At 36.0% G+C, this 20605-nt stretch overlaps 1 protein-coding gene across 6 annotated transcripts in view; it reads left to right on the top strand.

Moving 5' to 3' along the window:
• Positions 1-20605, top strand: part of ADAMTS2 (ADAM metallopeptidase with thrombospondin type 1 motif 2) — a 264978-nt gene that overhangs the window by 4014 nt on the left and 240359 nt on the right. For 2 of the 6 annotated variants that reach the window (XM_054841266.1, XM_054841265.1), the window contains exons 2-3: positions 8696-8782; positions 18726-18779. In XM_054841266.1, coding sequence (XP_054697241.1) covers positions 8750-8782; positions 18726-18779 — 87 coding nt within the window. In that variant the 5' untranslated portion in view covers positions 8696-8749. Of the gene's footprint in view, positions 1-8695; positions 8783-14585; positions 14599-18725; positions 18780-20605 lie in introns of those variants that run through there. The other 4 variants (XM_054841268.1, XM_054841269.1, XM_054841267.1 and 1 more) reach the window with 3 other exon arrangements.

Raw genomic sequence — 20605 nt, 5'->3', positions numbered from 1 at the left:
GAAGTAGTATCTAATAGCTTTGTAGGCTGCTATCTTGCAGTCGACTATACGAATATACCTCTGTTTACCTTGAGTAAGACTTGACATTGATTTTTTGCCTTTTACTATCCACGCAATATTAGAGTCAGGACAATATTTGGCTAGAGAAGCAAAGCAGAATTCTAAGCATTGAAATAACTTTTCTTTTTCAATACGTCTGAAAAATAGGGCATGAAAGTTTTGTGACTGTGAAAATAAGAGCAAAACAAGACTCCTGTTTATCTCTCAGTATGTTGCTCCTGTAAGGTAACAATGCATCAGACTCCTCTGTACAGCCTTACACTTAGCTACTTTGTAAAAATATTAAGTAAAACTACCACATAGTCTGTGATAATCTTTCCTTATGTTACTATGCAAGAAACATTTGATCATTTTATTTCAGGTGTCTGCTGAGATCAAATAGGAAACTTTATACTGTGCATAAAAGATTTGCTAAAATTTTTTTGCTACACAGCCATCTGATTTAATCAGGCTTTGCTTATTACTATTTGGTCAAAATTACTTAAATGTGATGAAGTCAGTTGCTGAATGTATTAAATGCCTCTTAGCTGCTGAATGTGTTAAATGCCCTCTTTCCTCACATTTATTTATATTTTAAAGCAAGCAAGAGGTCCCGTAACACTGTAAGTGAGCCCTAAGTTAAGGAGGTTTGTTTTGTTTACAAAGTACAATTTCCTCAGGAGTCATTTGGGGCAGCCAAGGAGGATGTAGTTTATACAAGATACAGCTTTAAGCACATATTAAAAAAAAAAAGAAAGAAAGAAAGTGGTGTTACTTTGGTTTTGATTCACAGATTTATCAAGGAGGGGCACTATGCATGAATAACACTATTCATTTTTAGCTCAGAGTGGGCTCATTTTTATGTCTGTCTTCTGCAGATGATGATATTTTACCACTGTAGTCTCTTTACAGACCACTAGTCCAGCTCTTGCTATTCATATAAATATGAGCAGTGTTTTCTTTTGAAAGCCCATTACGTGGCTTGCTTAGGTCTGCCAGAGTACATAAATGTCAATTCTGTGTAATCACAAAAACAGAATTTTTGAGACTTAAAAGTGTTAAGGATCACTGAAAAGTTAGTCAGGAAACTAAATGACCTGCTTACTATTTTTTACTTTGCCTAACCATAGAAATCAACAAGATGCTTCTAAAGAAAAAGTATCATTATGAAGCTGAGCTAAGTGAAATTCAGTTCCTTTTTCATGTAGATCTTGCATTGCCTTGTTTGATTTTACCATCTTCCCCCCTTCCCCCCATCTTCTTAAGAGAGGGGGAAAAAAAATCACATTTGCAATATTTAAATAATGATGAATTCAAAGTATAGAAATAGATTATCCCTGGAGATTTCCTATTTTAATCAGGAAACTGTACATTTAAGACAAAAGTCTGGCCAGCCAAAATGGAAGATAATTGATTTTAGATTAGGAAAAGCTATATTATTTGCATTCAGTAATATTGAAAGGAGTAATAATTTTCATACAATGATACTTAGCAAGACAGTTTATTTGGTTACTTCCTCTTTATCTCAGATTTATTGTTTTTTCAGGGTAATGTTTTAAGAAACAATTTTGCCATTTAACATTTCAAGTAAATCACATATTTAAAATATTTAAAATCAGCAAAAATGCCACTGTATACTAAAGGGTGAACTTTCATGATTAGCTGTCAGTTATACCTTGCATTCCTGTAAAATCTTCTATCAGCAAAACATATGTTACATTACAAATGAGCTACTCAAGTTTTTGACCTTTAAAAGGCTAATAGTGATAAATACAAAATGTAGCTGTAGTTGAAATAACATAAAAACCCCACCCTAGTGTGTTGTGTGTTTAACAACATATTATAGAAATTGCACAGAGCAAAACAAGTCGCAGTATTTAGCAAGAAAAATTCAGTGATTGCTGAGTGGAGCTGGATCCGCCAAGTTCTGACCAACTGCTTTTTGCTAGCATGATGGTGATAAGCTTATACACATATACAGTACCACTATCAAAAGTCATCTTCCAGTGATTACAGTGGCATCAAATACCAGTAAAATGTTCCCTGCTTGCATTGTACTATTCCCTGCCTCCTCATTCCTCAAACCACTAAATCATTCTTCCTTATGTGCACTGGGGTAAGTGAATGCTAGTTGAGGAAAAACAGTATTAGAAAATGATAACATGTTTCCTTTAGGAAGTAATAAAAAAAAAAAACCCCAAACCAAAACCAACCCCTCAAAAAATTCCATAGCAGTGAATGAATTGACCCATTATAACCGTGATTAAGTTATTAGAAACAAGTTTTAGCTGTTGTTCTACCTCTAGTGCAGCTAATTGGCTAACATCTTTTCCAATCACTTCTAATCAAAGAGTGGTTTTTAAAAAACAAGATTATTTCCAGTTGTGTCATCACACCTGTATTGAGTCAAAGCAATCAATAAGTTTTTTTCTAACCCACATGATCCTAATGTACCAGCTAATGCCATCCTTGGAAAAAAATGCTTGTTACTACTGAAAGAATCAGCTGTTTGAAACTCATTTCAAAGGTCATTAGAATCCCTGAGAGGAAATGGAAATAGCGTTAGGTGGAAATGTATGTCATTGTAGTAAATAAAGGAAAAGATAGAGTAGAATATTGAAGAGAAACTTGCATTAAGATATTGATGTGGAATCAAAAAACCAGCAACAGAACTCAGTATATATTTAAATCAGCCAGTTAAGACCAACCAATCACCATATATATATTAAGCAACAGTCTGAGGAAAAATGTAATGTATGTATTGTTTTACTCTGAACTATTGCCTGCTTTTTAGCAAAAAAAAAAAAAAAGCTTTTAATAGGATTGTAGTAGACTGGAATGTGGAATATTAGTGTCCTGTTTTCAGCTGGGATAAAGTTAATTTTCTTCCTAGTAGCGGGTATAGTGCTGTGTTTTGGATTTAGGATGAAAATAATGTTGATAACACACTGATGTTTTAGTTGTTACTAGGCAATGTTTACACCAAGTCAAGGACTTTTCAGCTTCTCATACTGCCCTGCCAGCAAGAAGCTAGGTAGGGATGTGGCCAGGACAGCTGACCCAAACTGGCCAAAGGGATATTCCATGCCATATGATGTCATGCTCAGTATATAACTTGGGCGAAGCTGGCCAAGGGTTTAGACCGCAGCTTGGGAATTAGCTGGGCATCGGTGGTCAGTGGGTGGTGAGCAATTGTGCTGTGCATCACTTGTTTTGTATATTCTATTATTATTTTCCTTTTCTGTCCTATTTAACTATCTTTATCTCAACCCACAAATTTTACCTTTTTTTTCCCCTATTCTCTCCCCCATCCCAGCTGGGCAGGGGGGAGTAAGCAAACATCTGTGGTTGTTTTAGCCACCCACTGGGTTAAACCACAACAATCAGGAAGTAGGTAAAAGCAACACACCGTTTTTCCTTTTTGTTATTTAACACGTTATTTGTTGGTACTGTAAAAAGAGAGGTAGCAAGCAGAACTTCCCACTAGATGACACTACGGCACTACTTTATTCACAGAGCAGCATCTAACATACAGCAAGGACATACTGGGAGCAAATATCATGTTGTGAAGCTACCTGGGAAAAAACAAATAGCTCATAAGGTGTCACCTTCCCAGCAGGTGCTGTAAATACCAGATTTTTGTGCTAGCCTTAAAAGACCACATGGAGTTTAGAGAAGATCTTTAAGTGGTCTTCTATTGGGAACAGAACTGAGCAACAGGACAACAATGGCTCTTTAAAAGCTTTACTTTCTCAGAACAAAGTTTTTAAGATACAAAAAGAAACATGCTAAAATGCTTACCTGAACAACTCCTGAATTGTAGTGCTCTGTGATATAATCTGTGCTAACAGAGACCATTTGGGGGAAAAGGAAGTAGTTGCTTGGCTAGCTTTTATAGGAGGTTCAATTTATGACTGTTGAATATGTGTCCAGGAGTATTCTCTAATGTAATCCTAGCTGTTAATGAATTCAGGATCATCTTCCAGTTCTAGAGTTTCACGTGGGATTATGAAATGGTTAGAATTTTACAAAAGATTTTGATGTGTTAGAAGTTGTTACACTATGTTCTAAGCACTTTACAAGAGTTGGGAAGTTGGGATAAATGGTATAATTTAGTCTAGTCTACAGACCAAATCAGAGCACATCTGTTTGAATAGAAGTAATTTTTATATATATAAATTGTAATTTATAGACTTTGTGACCTGTGTGGTTTTGGGGTATATTTTTCATGGCTTATCTGTTTTGATTTTTTTTTCTTTGGTCTTACTAGCTTGGCTTTTTGCTACTGTTGCATACAGACAATTTTCATAAGTATAATTTTGAAGGTTTTATAAAAGTGTTGTAAATTGACTGGAGTGAGGGGCATAGGGTCAAAGGAATTATAAATGTGATTACAGGCTGAATCCTAGTAAGAAATGAATACAATATCTTCAAAATGTGCTGACATTTTTGCTACTTAGTGCAGTTTCCAACTAACACACATGAGGATACTTATACGTGACTTAATTAGCTGAAGAAATGGGCTCATATCATTCTATTAGCGTAATAGAAATGTTGCAAATCGCAGAAGAAAACATTGTTAGGTTTTCTGTGATAAGCCAATGAAATACATTATGTAGTCGCTAGACAAGTCTAGAAAAACACCTTTATGCTACACAAAAACAGGGCTAGTTATTTTAGTCATATATTTTAAAAGAAAATATTGGAAGTTCATTAAAAATTTAATCTATTATGGATGAAAGTTCAAAAAAAATAGACTTCTACTTAAGAGAGAATTTCCCCCCCCTCCAATAACACAACATGACTTGCTATATCATGACTACAAAAAATCGTGAGAGAATCACTCTATGTTTGGTGAGTGGTTCCCAGTATTTTTTTCTGCCAAGTACCCTTTTGGCATACGGCTACACTTCCAGGTTCCTCCCCTTCCTGTCCAGCCGCAGCTGGTTGTTCTAGACTACATAGTCGTTTTCCGAAAAGCTTTGTAAATTTGTAAGTTCACTGGATGTAATAGAAATGTATGCAAAATGCTTTTAAAGTTACTAAATAATGATACTGTAAGAATGGTAGAGTTCTAGAGGAGTTTGAATTTTTGCCAAGTATCGCACATATCAGATAACAAAGTGTTTTGCTGCTCCAGTAGAAAAGGAAAAAAGGTACATTAGGCAAAGGATATTAAGTTTCCTACAACATATTTAAGTGGTAAGTTTCTTCTTCAATAAGAATATTAAAATAATCTTTTTTTTATTTAAGATACTAAAGAACATTTAAGTGCTTGCATACAATTGTGGTGACACTGTGGTTGCGCAGCTGAAGGCAAAATGTAGCATAAACTGGCTAAGTCTTCTCCACAAATAATTGAGGTCTTAGAACTGAGTCACATCTGTAAGATGCAGTAAACAAACGGTTGAAAAAGATTGCAACAGGTAGTGTGAGAAGTGCAATTCCTGACCTGCCAAAAAAGGCAAATTTTTGTTGCCTTTGATTTTCTCAGTTTTCTGTTTTGTGAATGACACTGCATACTAATTAGTAAGATATCTGGAGAGCTTAAACTGAAAGTGAAGTCAGTAAATCTTTAGCTAGATTTTTTTGTTTTCTTTTAAATAGAAACAATATCTTCTCTCTTTCCTTTCTTTCCTCAGAGCTTTTATCCTGGAAGAGCTGTAACCAATAATTGGTTTGCCAAACTTAAGAGTAACTCCCAGACCCTTTGATTCAGTAGCAATTTTCATGGGGGGAAAAGTGAAAAAATGAACTAGGTGTTTTATGGATATGCAAAAGCAGTGTAGTTATTGACAGAATCAAAGGGAAACCTAAGCTTTTGGATAATGCAAGTGTGGAGCTCAGTTAGCTTCACTGTTTCTCTGTTATCAGTTCCCTTCACATTACAAGTTAGGCTAATTTCTCTTAAGGCCTTTCCATGCTTTAAAAGTAAGATGGAAACTTGAGTAGCAGGTTAGATGTTAGCAGTGAGATTGCTTAGCAATCTTGCACCAACAATCCTTTAGAAATATCTTCACTACTCCATTTGAGGGAATTAATCATATGGAAGCATTTCACCTTTGGAAACAACTGAAAAACGTAGGACACTAGTGACTCAAGTGGTTTAAACTAATTTAAGATGGGCCACTGGAGTGCTGCTGTTCTCCTTTTCCTCCAGCTGTGCGTTCCCATTTCCGTACAACAGCACTGCTCCCCATCTGACCTCTTGATAAGACAATCAAAGGTAAAAAAATGACAGGAAATGAAGGCTGTACCTCTCTAGCAGCCTAAGGCAATCTAACTGCTGCCTGCCTTGTTGCTATCTCTTGCCTCTGGCCAAACCCTTTGCCTGACTCCCTTGGGTTGCTGAGCCATTTCAGTGCACTGAGTTGGCAGAAAATGAATAGAGCAAAAGCGAATAGTTTTTCTGCTGATTTAATGCACTGAAACAGCTCATATTTTCCAAATTGTGTGTTGGAAGAATTGCTCACTGTCGGGGTGTCCTGTTCAGCCCTCAGTTTTCTGCATGCCCTGAGTTCTTTGCAGAGACTTTACATGGCAGATTAGCAAAACAGATGACAGATTTACTACTGGAGTGCTTTATCTTAAACATCCTTCTTTCCATCTTTTGTCAGTCACAGGGGCTCCTGCCATCATACCAGCAGTAAATGCATAGGAAGAAAAAAGACCAGAATTAGAAAGAGGAATCATTGCCTTGGTAAATCCCAAAAGCTTCTAGTAACCAATGGATTAGGGATTTTGTGATTAGGAGTTGCATCCGAAGTAGCCATCTTTAGATAAAGAGAATAAAGAGAAAACATGATCTGAGTGTAGACTGAAGGCTTGTATGCCTGAAAGCAAAACCTGCCCAAAAGCAAAACCTTCCCAGAAGCCTGCAAATGATTATTCTTTCAAATTTGTTCTATTTAGATCCTCAATTCATCCTGTTCCTGATGTACACTTTTAACCTTGAATGCTGGTGATATTGGCATATGTAATGTCCTTCCATTAATCCTGGGAAACAGAGCAACCATGGATGCATTACAAATTTTTCAGCTAGAAAAAAAAAATAGAAGGGTCTGATAATTCCAAATACAGTTAATGTGCTACAGGTGGCATTTACTAGACATTTATACCATGGCAAATTTCTGTTGACACCTCACCTCATGTAACTATCTCACATGATCAAGAAAGTTCCTTTCTGTACAGAAGACCTCCTTCTTAGGGGTGAACTTTAAAAGCACACAAAGATGAAAGTTACAGAATTTATCAAATGGTGAAAGAGCCATCATTTATAACAACTAGGGTGGCAATGAAGAAGCATAATAATGACTTCAATGAAATGAAGTGGAGAACATTAATCTTTTCAGGTGAAACTTCTTTAAAATTTCGAGCTGAGTGAAAGGAAGAGACCTCTAATTGAATTGCCACTTTGTACAAGTGGGGAGACAAAGACACCTCTGGTAGATGGCTGTGTTTTGTTAACAGAGAGTAGTAATTGGCATCCAGCTGTTAAGAGTGTCTTGCCATCTCTCCTTTTCCTCTTTGTTCTATTAATTCCAGAAGATATTACACATTGCACTGACTGCTGCTTAGAAATATGGTATTAGTAACTGTAGCAAAATTTTCTAGTGCTGCATTTGAATAATCTTCCTCTTTTAAAAAACAAAACAAAACCCCCAAACCCTCATCTGAAAATGGCCCTATTGACTGAAGTGAGGAAGAAAAATGCGAGGCCCTAAAATAGTAATAAAGGCTGAAGTTAAACAGGTTTGTTGTTTTTCCAATAAACGTAAACCAAACATGTTTATTTTTTAAGTATAATAGAGCAATAAAAAATCCTGTAATTCTCTGCCAATTACCATTTCAGGCTGTGATCTTGTCAGATTTCATAAGCTCCAAACTCCAGTACTCCCAGGATATATTGGTATTGATCTCCCTGGAGTCAATGGTTTAGGGCATAAGGCCACCCAAGGCGCTAAATTTCACCTGATACTGAGGTCCTACTTTGGTCTTTAACCATTTCAGGGTTGCCATGTGCAGTCTGTAAATAATGAAGGAAAAGATCTCTTTTGTTTCACAGCATTGTATTGGTGTGTTACCACTGCTGTCTTGGAACTCTTCAAAAAGGATGGCATTTCAGGTGCATCTCCAAATGTTCCAAATACGATGGTTCTTGTCAGTCAGGCATCCACTCCCAGGATGAGCATATCAGTTTTACTATTAATGTTTTCTTTGTTTCTGAAAAATCCGCAAGTAGTTTCAGGTAAAGGAGAAAATCTGGATATGCTGCTGAAAAAGATGAGTAAATGGGATATAAAAGCAGTCACAGCTGCTTGCATTTTAGTTGTAAATTGAAAAGTCATTAAAGAGTTGCATGGTGTCAGAAAAATAGTTGGTTTTGCTTTTTGAAGAAAATGTTATGTTTATATGTAAGACAAATACTACTTGATTAAAAAACTTCACAGTTCAATACTAAGTCAAACTGCATTTTACTCATAAAGAGAAGCTTATGGCTAAGACACTGGAGAGGGACTTAGAAGATCTTTGTTCTGTTCCCAGATTTGTGGTAGTTTATTTATGTCCTAATGCTTATATTGTTTATGATTCATAACTTTGCCTTAGTTTTCTTTCTATAAAATAGTTACCATCTTCCTTCATTTTGTCTACTTAGACTGCAGGCTGTTTGGAATGGAGATTTCTTATTGTTTTACTAAATGCATATATCATGCCTGACACGATCAGAGCTAATGTGATTTGGGTAAGTAGATATATATTTAATGCTACTGTTAAAAAAAAAAATTATAAAGTGCTGTTGTTGGAGTGCTTCCAGTTAAGGTTACTTTTATGTCTGGTCATAAAGAAAATGTTTCACAGTGAAAGCTATAAATTTTCATTAACAAAACCAACTAAATTTGCCACAGGCTTCTAACTTCAGCTCATGACATGTCTTTGAAAGTAAAGTATCTCAGTTATTTGTTATTTGTAGAGGCTGAACTGCAAAATCCATATGTGCTTGAGAAATTATGTAGGAATGATGGATCCCAAAATAACAAAGGAAGGAAAGGAAAAACAACAAAATTTTGCCCTGAACAAACTGGATGTGAGAGAGGATTTTGAACATATTTCAACTTTTTGCATTTGTGCATTTGTGGAGGACTAGGACTGTATGGTAATAGAAGAAAGCTCTAATCTTTTTTCCTTATATGACTGACTTGCTATGTTTTCTCACCATTGTGCCCATATTTTATAAAACCCCATTAAAGAAAAAAGTTTGATTCCTAATATAGGCATTGCCACAATTTTAGCATAAACCCAGCTTTTTTTTCAGGCTAGTCTCTGGTTAGTGTAGATACAAAAAGTAATGGAACTATGGATCTAGGTGGCAAGTTAACTATTTTTAAAAATAATTTCTGATACAGATCTCTTTTCATTTGGCTGTGACACTCTGTAGACCTTGCTAATTAGCCAGCCTCCTTTAAAATTCAGTTTTAGGTCAGAATCAGAGCAGTGAGCTGTTTGATTTCTGATTTTACTCATTCTGTAAAGTTTTACTTCTAGAGCAGCTCTTGAGATGCATTGAGCACAGAGTTCCAAAGGAAAAAAAATTGCTGGGTGGCTAAAGTGTCTCTGAAATTTATTAAAACCAATCTTGTAATAGACTGGAGGTAGTGCCTAGATCTGAACTTTGGGCCTCAGAGTACTCTGTTCTCAATTCAGCTTTTTGTATCTATTTTCCTCCTTTATGTTCCCTAAGTGAGGGAGTTGATGGTGTCATGATCACATTGCTTGTTTAGCTAAAATTTATATTGCTTCATGAAGATGAACTTCACTGGCATTAACTAATGCCAGATATGATCCCTGCTTTTCGAGAAGGAAACAAAAATATGGAATGTGACCAAGGGATTTTAGATCTTGCTAATCAAAGTTTCAGTCTCTGCAATGAATAACTGATAGGAGATCTGAATCTCTGTGAAGTAACATGAATTTATATTCATGAACAGGACTGAAGCCACAGAAAGCTGGTAAGAATTTGGTTTGGGAAGTTTCCTCAGGATAGGGACCTTCTTCATGATCATAATTGTGAGGCTTATTGTTACTTTTATTCAAAAAACCAGAAAACCTTTATTCCAGAAAACCTTTATTCCAGAAAACCTTTATTGTCCAGGGCAGATGTGGAGCACACAGATGCTAGTAGTGTAAAAGTGGAATGTGATCAAATGTAACATGTGCTGTTCTTAGGGACCATAGGAAGCAGAGATGGAGTTGAGGCTGATAACCAATTGTAAGAAACAAAAAATCCTCAGGTGTTTTCCTGCATAGGTTTATGGGAGTTCATCTTTTGTATTGAATCTTGCATTATGTCTGAGTCAGTGCAGTAGCTCACGACCTCCAAGAGGGCAATGTCACTTCTTAGTCCTTTTTTTTCCCCTCATTTGCAGCAGCAAGCTCCTTCCCTCATCTTCCTTCTATTGGCTCAGGTACTCAACTGACGCTACCATGAGCTGATATATCTGACCAAATGAGCAGAAAACTAACACACCCCACACCCCCCCCAAAAAACCCAACTAACCCAACCCAAAACCCAAGCAAAAAACAACCCTCAGTATTTTTCTGCTAGTTTGGAGAGTTGAATGAACTCACTGAGCGTCAAATGAGTGGCAGAGTTGGTGCAAGGGTGAAAACATGTAATTGGGTGAAGGACCTTTTCTCTCCATAGGAAATCACAAATCATTTCAGTTGCAGGGCAGGAATTCTTATTGTTAAATTAAAAATCTAAGTGCAATCCTTTTTATTTTTTAGTAAGTCTGTCCCTCTCACAATTTAAAAAACTTTTTAATTTTCCCATATGCATTTTTTTTAAAACATGTCAAATTAATTAGTTGGAATTTTACATTTTTCTTCTCTGTTTTTAGAAGACCATCAATACAGTAATCTAATCTTTGTGAATCATGCAAGCTGGCAAGCACATCTTCTGTATTTGCTTCAGTTTGAGAAAGCAGAGTTCTATATCTTAACAAGATACTTCACTATAGCATATGCTTAATTTCGTTGACTTGAGTGATCTTGCTTAAGAATACAATACACAGAATTTGATCCTTGATTACACGAAAAATTAGGCATCTGCAGAAATGCAATGTTGCCAGTTTTTTGATTAGTTCTCATTCTACTTAGCTGGTTTAGACCTGTTAACGAACAGTCTGATTTGCATATCACTGTCTACACAGACAACTTGTCTTTTTCCTTTCACTGTGCTAGTTTCCTACCTGCTATACTGCAGAGTTCGATGAAAATTCAGCTGCTGTGAGAAACATGTGGCACCGACACTCTGCTGTGACTCAATAGCTGGCAGGTAGCCCTACGCATTTGCTGAGTAAGCTGTTATTCCTGAGTTTGCAATTCAATGGCTTATATTTTGCTGGAAAAATTAATGTAGTGATGTGATAGTTCTTGTAGCTTCTTTTAACTTGGCACATTTCTCCCACCTATCATTTTTCTGTTGCTTTAGTACCAGCCTAACGTAAGAATTTAAAAGCAGTGGTGTCTTTTTCAATACCTGAGAATCTCTCCTACACCTGTTTCTCTGAGGTATTTCTAATACACTGAATTACAAAGGTCAAAAGAAAAAAAAAGGGATGTTGTGGGTTTTTTGATTATGATAATAGGAAATATTAGGAAATAGGAACTATGCCTTTATAGAAGTAGCAGTTTTTGCTGGACTGAATTTTTGTCTCTCAAAATTCCCAGACCTTTCAGCCTTAAAAAGGACAATATTTATTTTCTACTACTTGCAGAAACACTACATTGTAAAATAGGAAATAAAATACAGATTTTATAAGGTTTTATATTATTGTTTACTCTGATACATTCAATTTTTATCTTAATTTTGAAATGTTGTAACAAGGCATGGGATTATCTTAAAAAGACCTCAGTCTGCTACTACTTCCACATTTGCAAAGAAACTTCGGAAACCCAACCAAGGAAACCTTATTTTAATATAGTTCTGAGTATACAGTTCATTACTGTCACTAAGACACTCAGATTTAGCTTGACTTAAATGTCAGAAAATATTATTCAGGTGTGGAAGACACCAAAGATCACAGCTAACTGGCATATTGAATCTTAATTAGCAAGGAGACCATATAAAACTCAGAAGCTTCTATGAACTAGGAAAACAACCCTGACATTCTCTGTTCGGCTCTGGGTATTTGTTGCTGACTTTGATCTCCAGAGATAATCTCCAAAGAGCTGTGATTCTGGCTCACTTAAAAATTGGTTTTACTTTCAAACTTTGCCTGTTAAGTCATTATTACCAAATAACTCTGGAGGGACTAGAACCTCATAAAAGGGACTTTATTTTCCATTATGAGAGTTAGAGATTAGGCAACAACATTGCATAAATCACAGCTTGTTTCTTCTCTGCAGCTCAGTTTACTTAGTGTTAAATATATTCTGTGCATTGAAACTGTATCCTGTTTTTTTTAACAATCAGTAGGTTTTGTGCAGGCCCCATTATGTTTAGAAAATATTGCAATACTTTTAAATGACATAATAAACAAATAGTTGTGAAATGGACTGATGCATTATCCTTTGCTTGAGATAAGATCACAGTCCACATCAGAGTTAAGGGACTCATCTGGCAACTGGAAAAAAAAATAGTCTTTTTTCTTCTAGCTTTTCATCTTTGGTATTTGTTCTTGTCAGGATTATTTCTAATTAGATTGTTCCTTTTCCTAATCTTAGAAGAGACACACAGTGAGTGAACAAACAGCTCATGCATCTGAACTACAGCTAATAAAGTGCAGAGTCTCTTGCTGAAACTGTAGCTAACTTTAAATTTTTAAGAAGTCACTTGTCACAATTAATTATACAATTTCCCTTTGTTATATGAGGACATTATGGGAGCAATCTGTGAAAGACTCTGCATCAAACTTCAAATTATTTGCACTTTTTTAATGGTAAAGTTTATGAATTTACATTGTGACCTTGAAAAATGCTTAAGGCACTCAGAACTCTGAGATGAGTTTAGGTTTTATTTGAGACAGCCATGTTAAATGTTATCACATACTTATGTTGTAATTTTATTGGCACCATATCACCTGTGTTATAAAAAATTATTGGGATACCAGAATCTGTTTCTTTCTTCCTGATACTTACAGCGTTATGAAATCCAAAACTGAATTCTCATATCAGAGAAGTTGGAAAATATGCTCATGTTCCTATTTAAGCACAAAGCAACTCGAAGCCCATTTTCTCATTTCTACCTTGAACAAGTAAAAACCATTCCTGGTATTTTCTAGGCAGGTATCTACCAAAATCAATGAACTAGTATACAGGTTTGCATGAAGTGCTGCAGAAAAAATGTCCCAGGGAACCTTTCTGAATATTTACGTAAAGACCCTGTTTGTGTGCATTCTGTTGAAATGTTATGTTGTGCCAGGACAAACGTGATTAACATTCTTTGGATGCTGAAAGTGATGCTTGGAGAGGGTGAGATCAACTTATTATAAAGTTGGGTAGTTAACTTTTAGGTTGGCTGTAGCATACAAAACTTCGTTGATTTGTGTCACTGAAGCTTATGTTTATTATGATGCAGGAACAGGTGTAGCAGATTTCAGTCAGTGCTGAATTGGCATTTTAATGCAGAATGGAGCTGATACAAACCTGTGATTTTCAGTCTTTAGGAAGTTCAGAATTCCATGGTTTGTTTTCATCTCAGGAGAGGGAGCAATGCACTTGTAAAAGCAAGTTCTTAATGCAGCTTTGTTTAAACTGACACATTGCTGACAAAAATTGTCTATGATAGCACAACATAATTTTTCCAATGGCTGCTTTACTATGTAAGACTTCATTCTGATATATTCTGGGCACCTCCAGGTACGTAATTATGTCGTCTGTCCTTTGGGAAACAAAGTAATACTATCATAGAATATACATAACATTCAGTACCATTTTTTCAACGTTTGCAGGAAGAACATGTGGGAATGTAAATCTTGGATCATGACCCCACTCTGGCAGGTCTGCTCTAAAACTGAAAGAAAATAGGCATTGTCCTAAAACTTATCATTTCTTTGTGAAGTTGTGTTGTGGCATCAGTTTGACAGAGAATGGTTGGTCACACTGTTCCTGTTATAGCTTAGCTGGATTTGTAGGTTATCAGTTTCTGTCTGGGCCCAGCTGTGTGTCTGCAAAACCTGCTGAAAGCTGCTCCCCCTAGTATTTCTCTGATACATTGTCATGTGTAGCTCTTCAGTAACTTGGACATGTCTTGAAGCCCTTGTGGTTTGAATAACCGTGGCAGAGCAAGTAGAAATAAGTACTAATGATTTGCATTTCACTCAGAGCAAACAAAAACTCCAAAGACCTCTAGAGAAGTGTAACATAACTGTTAATGACTTACAGAAAGCTCTGTTAATTGTTTTCCTGTTAACTGATTCCAGGAGATTCTGAAAAAAAGATAAGAAATCATACTCTGTGTTTGCAGACCTCAGCCATTTCCATTGGCAGGGGGAGGGGAAAGGAGAGAAGATAGCCAGAGAAGATAATTGGTTCTTGATCAGAAAATGAAATTGTGTGGTAAACACTTTTTGTGATTTTGTATCTCTGTGTCAATATTATAGCTCAGTAGTTTCACTTGGTGGTGCATGGACTCTTAGTTTTCTATGGACTAGTCTAAGAATCAACAAAAACAACCTGTTGTAGCTATGCTGAAACTTGTTCTGTGGAGCCTACACCTCCATTGTGAAATGTTTCTATATATGGAAAAAAGCTGAAAACCATTATAGCAAATTGATATTGGAATGTTATTAGTGGGAAGGGAGGGTCAGAAGGAGGGGTGCCTGTATGAGATAACAAGAGAGATGAGAGATGAGAAAAGGACAGGTACATGGAAAAGAAAGCTAGGAACAAGCTTGACAAGGAGCTGATAGTTCAAGTCTGAGAAAAGCCCAGAGGAAGAGTTCAGGTATCTCAATAGCATATATAGTAACTCTCTAACCTTGCTCTGTTGGTTTTAGTCTGTTTTTTTTTTTTTTTTTTTTTAAAAAGCCTTTGGTAGATATGGCAGGACCAGATGACTTAAGACGATAAAGGGAGAATGAGCAACAGGAGGATGCCAGGTGTGTTCCACAACTCTTTGGAGTTTAAATATATTTTCAGCCAAATAAACAGAGCATTTTGAATTTTAGTCTGAAAGTTAATACCCTATATGTGATATTCTGTGTGATCAAGCAGCTGTTCAAATGTCCTTCAGCAGAAATCATGGCTCTTAGCACCTCATGGAATTTCATGCTGCTGTCCTTACTGCTGGCTTTGACTACTGCCTGGTTTTTTTGCCTGGCTTAGTTTTCTGCCACTGGCTGAACTGAGTGAGCTCACAGAGGGGTTAGAAATACACCTGAGCCAACACCAGTACAATGTTTAATTTTCTTAGATTATTAAAGTAGCTGTTTGCACTTGAATTTTGCAAGAATTCCTGAACAAGTTTTCCAAGATACTTTTGAACTATGTAAATCAGAAGTGTAATCGAGGGTGGTTATCAAAGGAGAATGTATATCTGTATTTATGGCTACCTGAGCAGTATGAAGGTCTCACTGCAGTCCTTAGTCATGCTTTTCTTAATTGCAGATGGTTGCAAACAACCGTTTGTTTCTATAGAATTAGTAAAGAATGAACCCTTAGACATTTTCATCATCTAAAAATGAATCTTTCTTGAGGATTAAACACCAATACTTAACAGTATAGATTACTCCCGATTGACTTTAGTAAATACCAAGATATTTTCATTTTCTTCAAGCAGTCTGTTCTCGCTGTCAGTCATAATATAGCTAGAATTGCTACTATGCTTTCCAAACAGATATTCACGGGAAAGCTGCCTATTTTATTGATACTTGGTAGAACTGAAATAGATTTTTCTATACGTTTTTCTCTAATATGCTATTCATATGCATCATCAGCAATCCCTGTTCTATGGAAGTAATCAGGAGAATGCAATAGAGGCGGTTCAGAGAAAGTTAATGTAACAGGATTATGGACAGTGTAACACTGTGGTAAAAGAATGCAACTTCTTAGATTTACAGAATTTAAACTTAATTAAACTAATGACTGCATTGGATTCTTGTGATCAGATTCCAGTTAATGCCAGTCGATGTCACTCTGCTGAAATTGATAGCATGTGCCTTGGGACAGATCTTCAGTTCAACTGAGCCAGCCCAATTCCACTGACTTCCCCAGAACCAGTGGTTGCATCAGCTATAGAGTGGCCCATGTGTGTGGCTTTATTAACCATCTGTTGTCGCTGCGCTTCCTTTTCACAATGACAGCAAAATGGTACAGTGCTTTAACATTAACCACATCAGACTGCAAGATTGCAATCTTATAAACCACAAGCAGTGAGTTAGCCAACACATTAGATACAATTATGTATGTAATATTTGGTTGGCTGTACTATGTGTTTGATAAAGAAATATAGCATGCACTTCACTGTTAATTTTGAGGCTTACATAGTTTGAATAACAGTTTTGACAAAAGAAAATTGGTTGTAAACCAGAGGTAGTTATAGGCCAAAAATAGATGGTAAAAGAAACCACCTTGCTTAGATTATGGGTTTCTACTTGAGAGGTTGAAAAAGATTGTTGAACTTGTAGTCTTTAACTTCTGTTTGTCTGGATCAGACTTCATGTGCTTACATAGATTAAAATTATTTTATATGATCTTTTTAAAAAGAAAATAATTCCTTTCTTAAATGCTTCCTATGTAATTGGATAATGTGACTTATTTAATGGTGGGAAATAGAAACAAGAAGAAAAAAGAAGCTAGATGTGCTGACTTCTGTGATTTTTTTTTTTTGCTAAGGCAATGATTCACATTAATTTATAATACATTTTTATCAGTAAACATTATTTAAAGATTTTTAACAGCTTATTCAGTGGCACTATACAGTAAATACTGTAATTCCTCTGGCAGTAACTGTTAATACAACTGTACATGAATTCAACTGTACTCAATACATTTTGATGAGAGCATAGTATAGTATGCATGGTGATTTTCCCAAACATACTGGCACATTCATTCACTGCCCTGTGTCTCAGCCTCTCACAGGGTGCTGTAAGAATAAATGTCTATGAAATGTTAATGGACATTGATCAGTTGTCATAATGACCAAGAGGTAGACAATTATCTATGTTGTGAACATAAAGAAGATTTGGTGTTCATCACTGTTTATCATACTTATATGTTAGGACAGAAGAGGCATAGTATCTCTACCATCTGTTTGTGCTACAATTCAAACTTTGAAAGTAAGTTCAGTGAGAAATTTTTCAATGACCATTTTTAATGGTAGGATGGGTTTTCAATCATTTTTTTGTGTGACTATTGATTATCTTCTGGTTCTCATGGATAAATATTGTCATAGAATGGTTTGGGTTGGAAGGGACTGTAAAGACCATCTAGTTCCAAACCCACTGCCGTGGGCAGGGACAGCCTCCACTAGCCCAGGTTGCCCAAAGCCCCATCCAACCTGGCCTTAAACACTTCCAGGGATCCAGGGGCATCCGCAGCTTCTCTGGGCAACCTGTGCCAGTGCCTCACCACCCTCACAGGGAAGAATTTCTTCCTTGTATCTAATCTAAATCTACCTTTTTTTTTTCCAGTTTAATTAAATTCAGTTTTATTAGGGGAATGCGTATAATATTTGTTCAACTGGTGTGCAGGAAGTGTGCACATCCAAGTGGCTCTTAGGTGGTAGATGCTTATAAATAATTACGCAAGAGTTACATTAACTTTATTTTACTTTATTTAAGGAACAGTGTAAAATGTAAATACTTTGTCAACTGGCTTCCAAGGAAGAGGAAATGTAGGGCATGTAATAATACGTTACATTTAGAAATCCATAGAAACGTGGCTTTTCATTACAGGCTTTGTTTTCCTACTATTGCATATATTAATTTTTTATTTTCTAATTTCTGCTTTTTTATTCTGTTTATATTTATAGAAGAGGTCATTCACTTGTAGTCTGTGAGTGCCAACTCTTCCCTTCAAGAATAGATTATTGACCATTTTCTAGTGCCTTTAGTATTATAAAACCTTTTTTTGAGTTTGCTGTTGGTGGAGAAGCCATTCAAAAATAATTTTAGTAGGGTTGGCTAAAGTCTCTAAGTCACGTGCTATTTTAGCTTTTTATCTTATTGAATTCAGGAGGTGAAAGTGACATAGTAAGGAAAAGTCAAAAGAGGGAGAAGTGGATCAATATATTGCTAAATTCTTATTGAAATTCTCATGCTTAGACTGTTCTGGGTGGTTTTATTTCTGCTTAACATTTGCTGAGTAAAAGTCATTGCCCTAGAGATGCAAGATTTATTGACACACAGAGATGAAAATGATTAGCTAAAAGGTTTCTGCACGAAGAGAATCAAAATCAGCTGAAACACTACAGGGTGGCTCATATACAGGAGGCTGAGTGATTTCAAATAAGTTATTAATGTTCAAAGTTAAAAGCTGAGCTTGTTAATTTTATACCAATTGCTTATTCTTTGCTTCCTTTGCAGGGACCCTAAAATTCTGAAAAAAAAGCTTGCATTTATATATATAGGTTTATATATTCTATACACACAGAGAGACACACTTTGCTTGTTAGAGTTCATAAAGACATTGTTATATTTTCATAGATTTATTTTCTAATTAAGTACATGTTTGTTTATTTGCAGATTCCAGCTTTTCAAGAATTGACTTTATGGAATGTTCCTGCAGTCCTGACACAGGTAAAGCTCCATGACATTATATTCTGATTCCTTAGAAATCATGCTCACTCATTTTCCATTTGATTTCATATGCCACAAACTAGGCATATTGGTATACCGTATTTAGCTTTTCAAACATCTGAAAGATGTTAGCATGATTTGGCTTACAGTGCATGTGAACCTGCCAGAAGTACTAGGCAGAACTTCTGCTTTTTGGCCTATTGAAGAGCAGGTTGTGTCTTCAGACTTGACTTTCTCTTGACTTTGTACAGGCAGAGTATAGCCAAGCCTGGAAAGTTTAATTGTCAGACAGATCAAATTGAAATACAGTGTGGTTCAGTGCTCTCAGAAGTCAAATATAGGGAAAAATTAATTCTGTAACTAGGTGGCATTCAAAAGAATTTACTAATCTTACTGATGATGCTCACAATTCCAGTGTCACTACGCATTTAGTGATAAACTCTAGTAGGCCGTATCTTTGCTTCCTTCATCCTGGTGCTGAATGGACAGTCATCCCTACATGTCGTCCTGAAGGAAATTTGTGGTACTCTGTAAGAACAGGCTGTGTTCCCAGCCTAGCATGCCAGCACAAATGCTGCAAGGGTACCTCTTCTGGTTGCAGAGCCTGGGACAAGCACAGAAGGTGCTTGAAGCTGGGTTAGTGTGCTGGTGGTCCTCAGAATCAGAACAGGATTTCAGGAAGGAGACATCTTGCTGTTCAGCTTGTCTTGACCAAAGCATAGGGCTTTATATATCTTACTGTTTCTCCTTATTAAATCTGGAATGTTCTAAGCAAAAACTACTAAATAAAAAAGATTAAATACAACTTACAATTCGGAGAAAATGAGATGAGAGATTACTGAACACCAGACAAACCTGGAAGTATTGAATAATTATGTATATTGTTGCAGGAAATGTTGTATGAAATTTAATTCTAGGTTTCATGCAGGTTTTAAAGCTCTGAGCAGGTTTTATTTTCAAATAGAAATGATTAAATATAATTTTTCAATACTTTTACATGATTAATGTAACAGGCTGATCTTTCTTTGAGTACATCATAAATACCATCCACATTGGTGTGCTATATATGGAGAGTTTTATTGCTGCAGCACTTTATGAAATTATTCTTTGGGAAATTATAGATAGTCAATGAATAATTCAAGGAAAAGAATAAAACAAAATCTAATAAACTCTGCGTATGATTGAACTTTGACATTATTACAGTAATGTGTATATACAAACCTCGCTGTTATTCTGGAAAAATGATTCAAGTAGAGCTTGATTTTTATAAGAAGAGATGTTTTCACGTTTAACTTGTCTGAGAAGAAAAGTGACAATTATTAACTAATTGGTAACTGGAACAGCAATCATACTTTCTTCTGTTTCCAGAGAAGTAAAGAGCAAAAGATATAAAAGATAAATTGTTGAGGAAATATTGGATTTTTGCCAGGGATTCCAATCATTATAACAATTTCTGGGAGTCTGAAAATACTCCTGTAAATCAGAAGGTGAAAAACCTTGAGGAAAGGCACATTTTACAGGATTATAGCAAAATTTCTGTGCTAGGCACAAAGAAGTCAGAGCAACAGGCATGGCAGCAGGTACAGAATGGCCCAGGTGGAATGAGAGGAAGGAGTAGTATCACTGCTAAAAGCAACTGTACCCTTTTCTCCCTTTGCTACTTTGGAGAAAGTAAAGGGGTGAGGCAAAGGTGATTAAGACAGGTAGGCAATGGTAAGAATGGTGTGGTTTTGATTGAGCTGGGAAAAACTGGGCCAAGTAATGAAAGAGCCTGAGGAGGTATCATATGTGTGTTTCCTTTTGTGTACAGCTGCAACACTCAGTTT

This window comes from Grus americana, chromosome 14, assembly GCF_028858705.1.
Source record: "Grus americana isolate bGruAme1 chromosome 14, bGruAme1.mat, whole genome shotgun sequence".
NCBI lineage: Eukaryota > Metazoa > Chordata > Aves > Gruiformes > Gruidae > Grus > Grus americana.
Note: the sequence above shows the minus strand (reverse complement) of the source record. Positions and strands in the feature narration are given on the sequence as shown.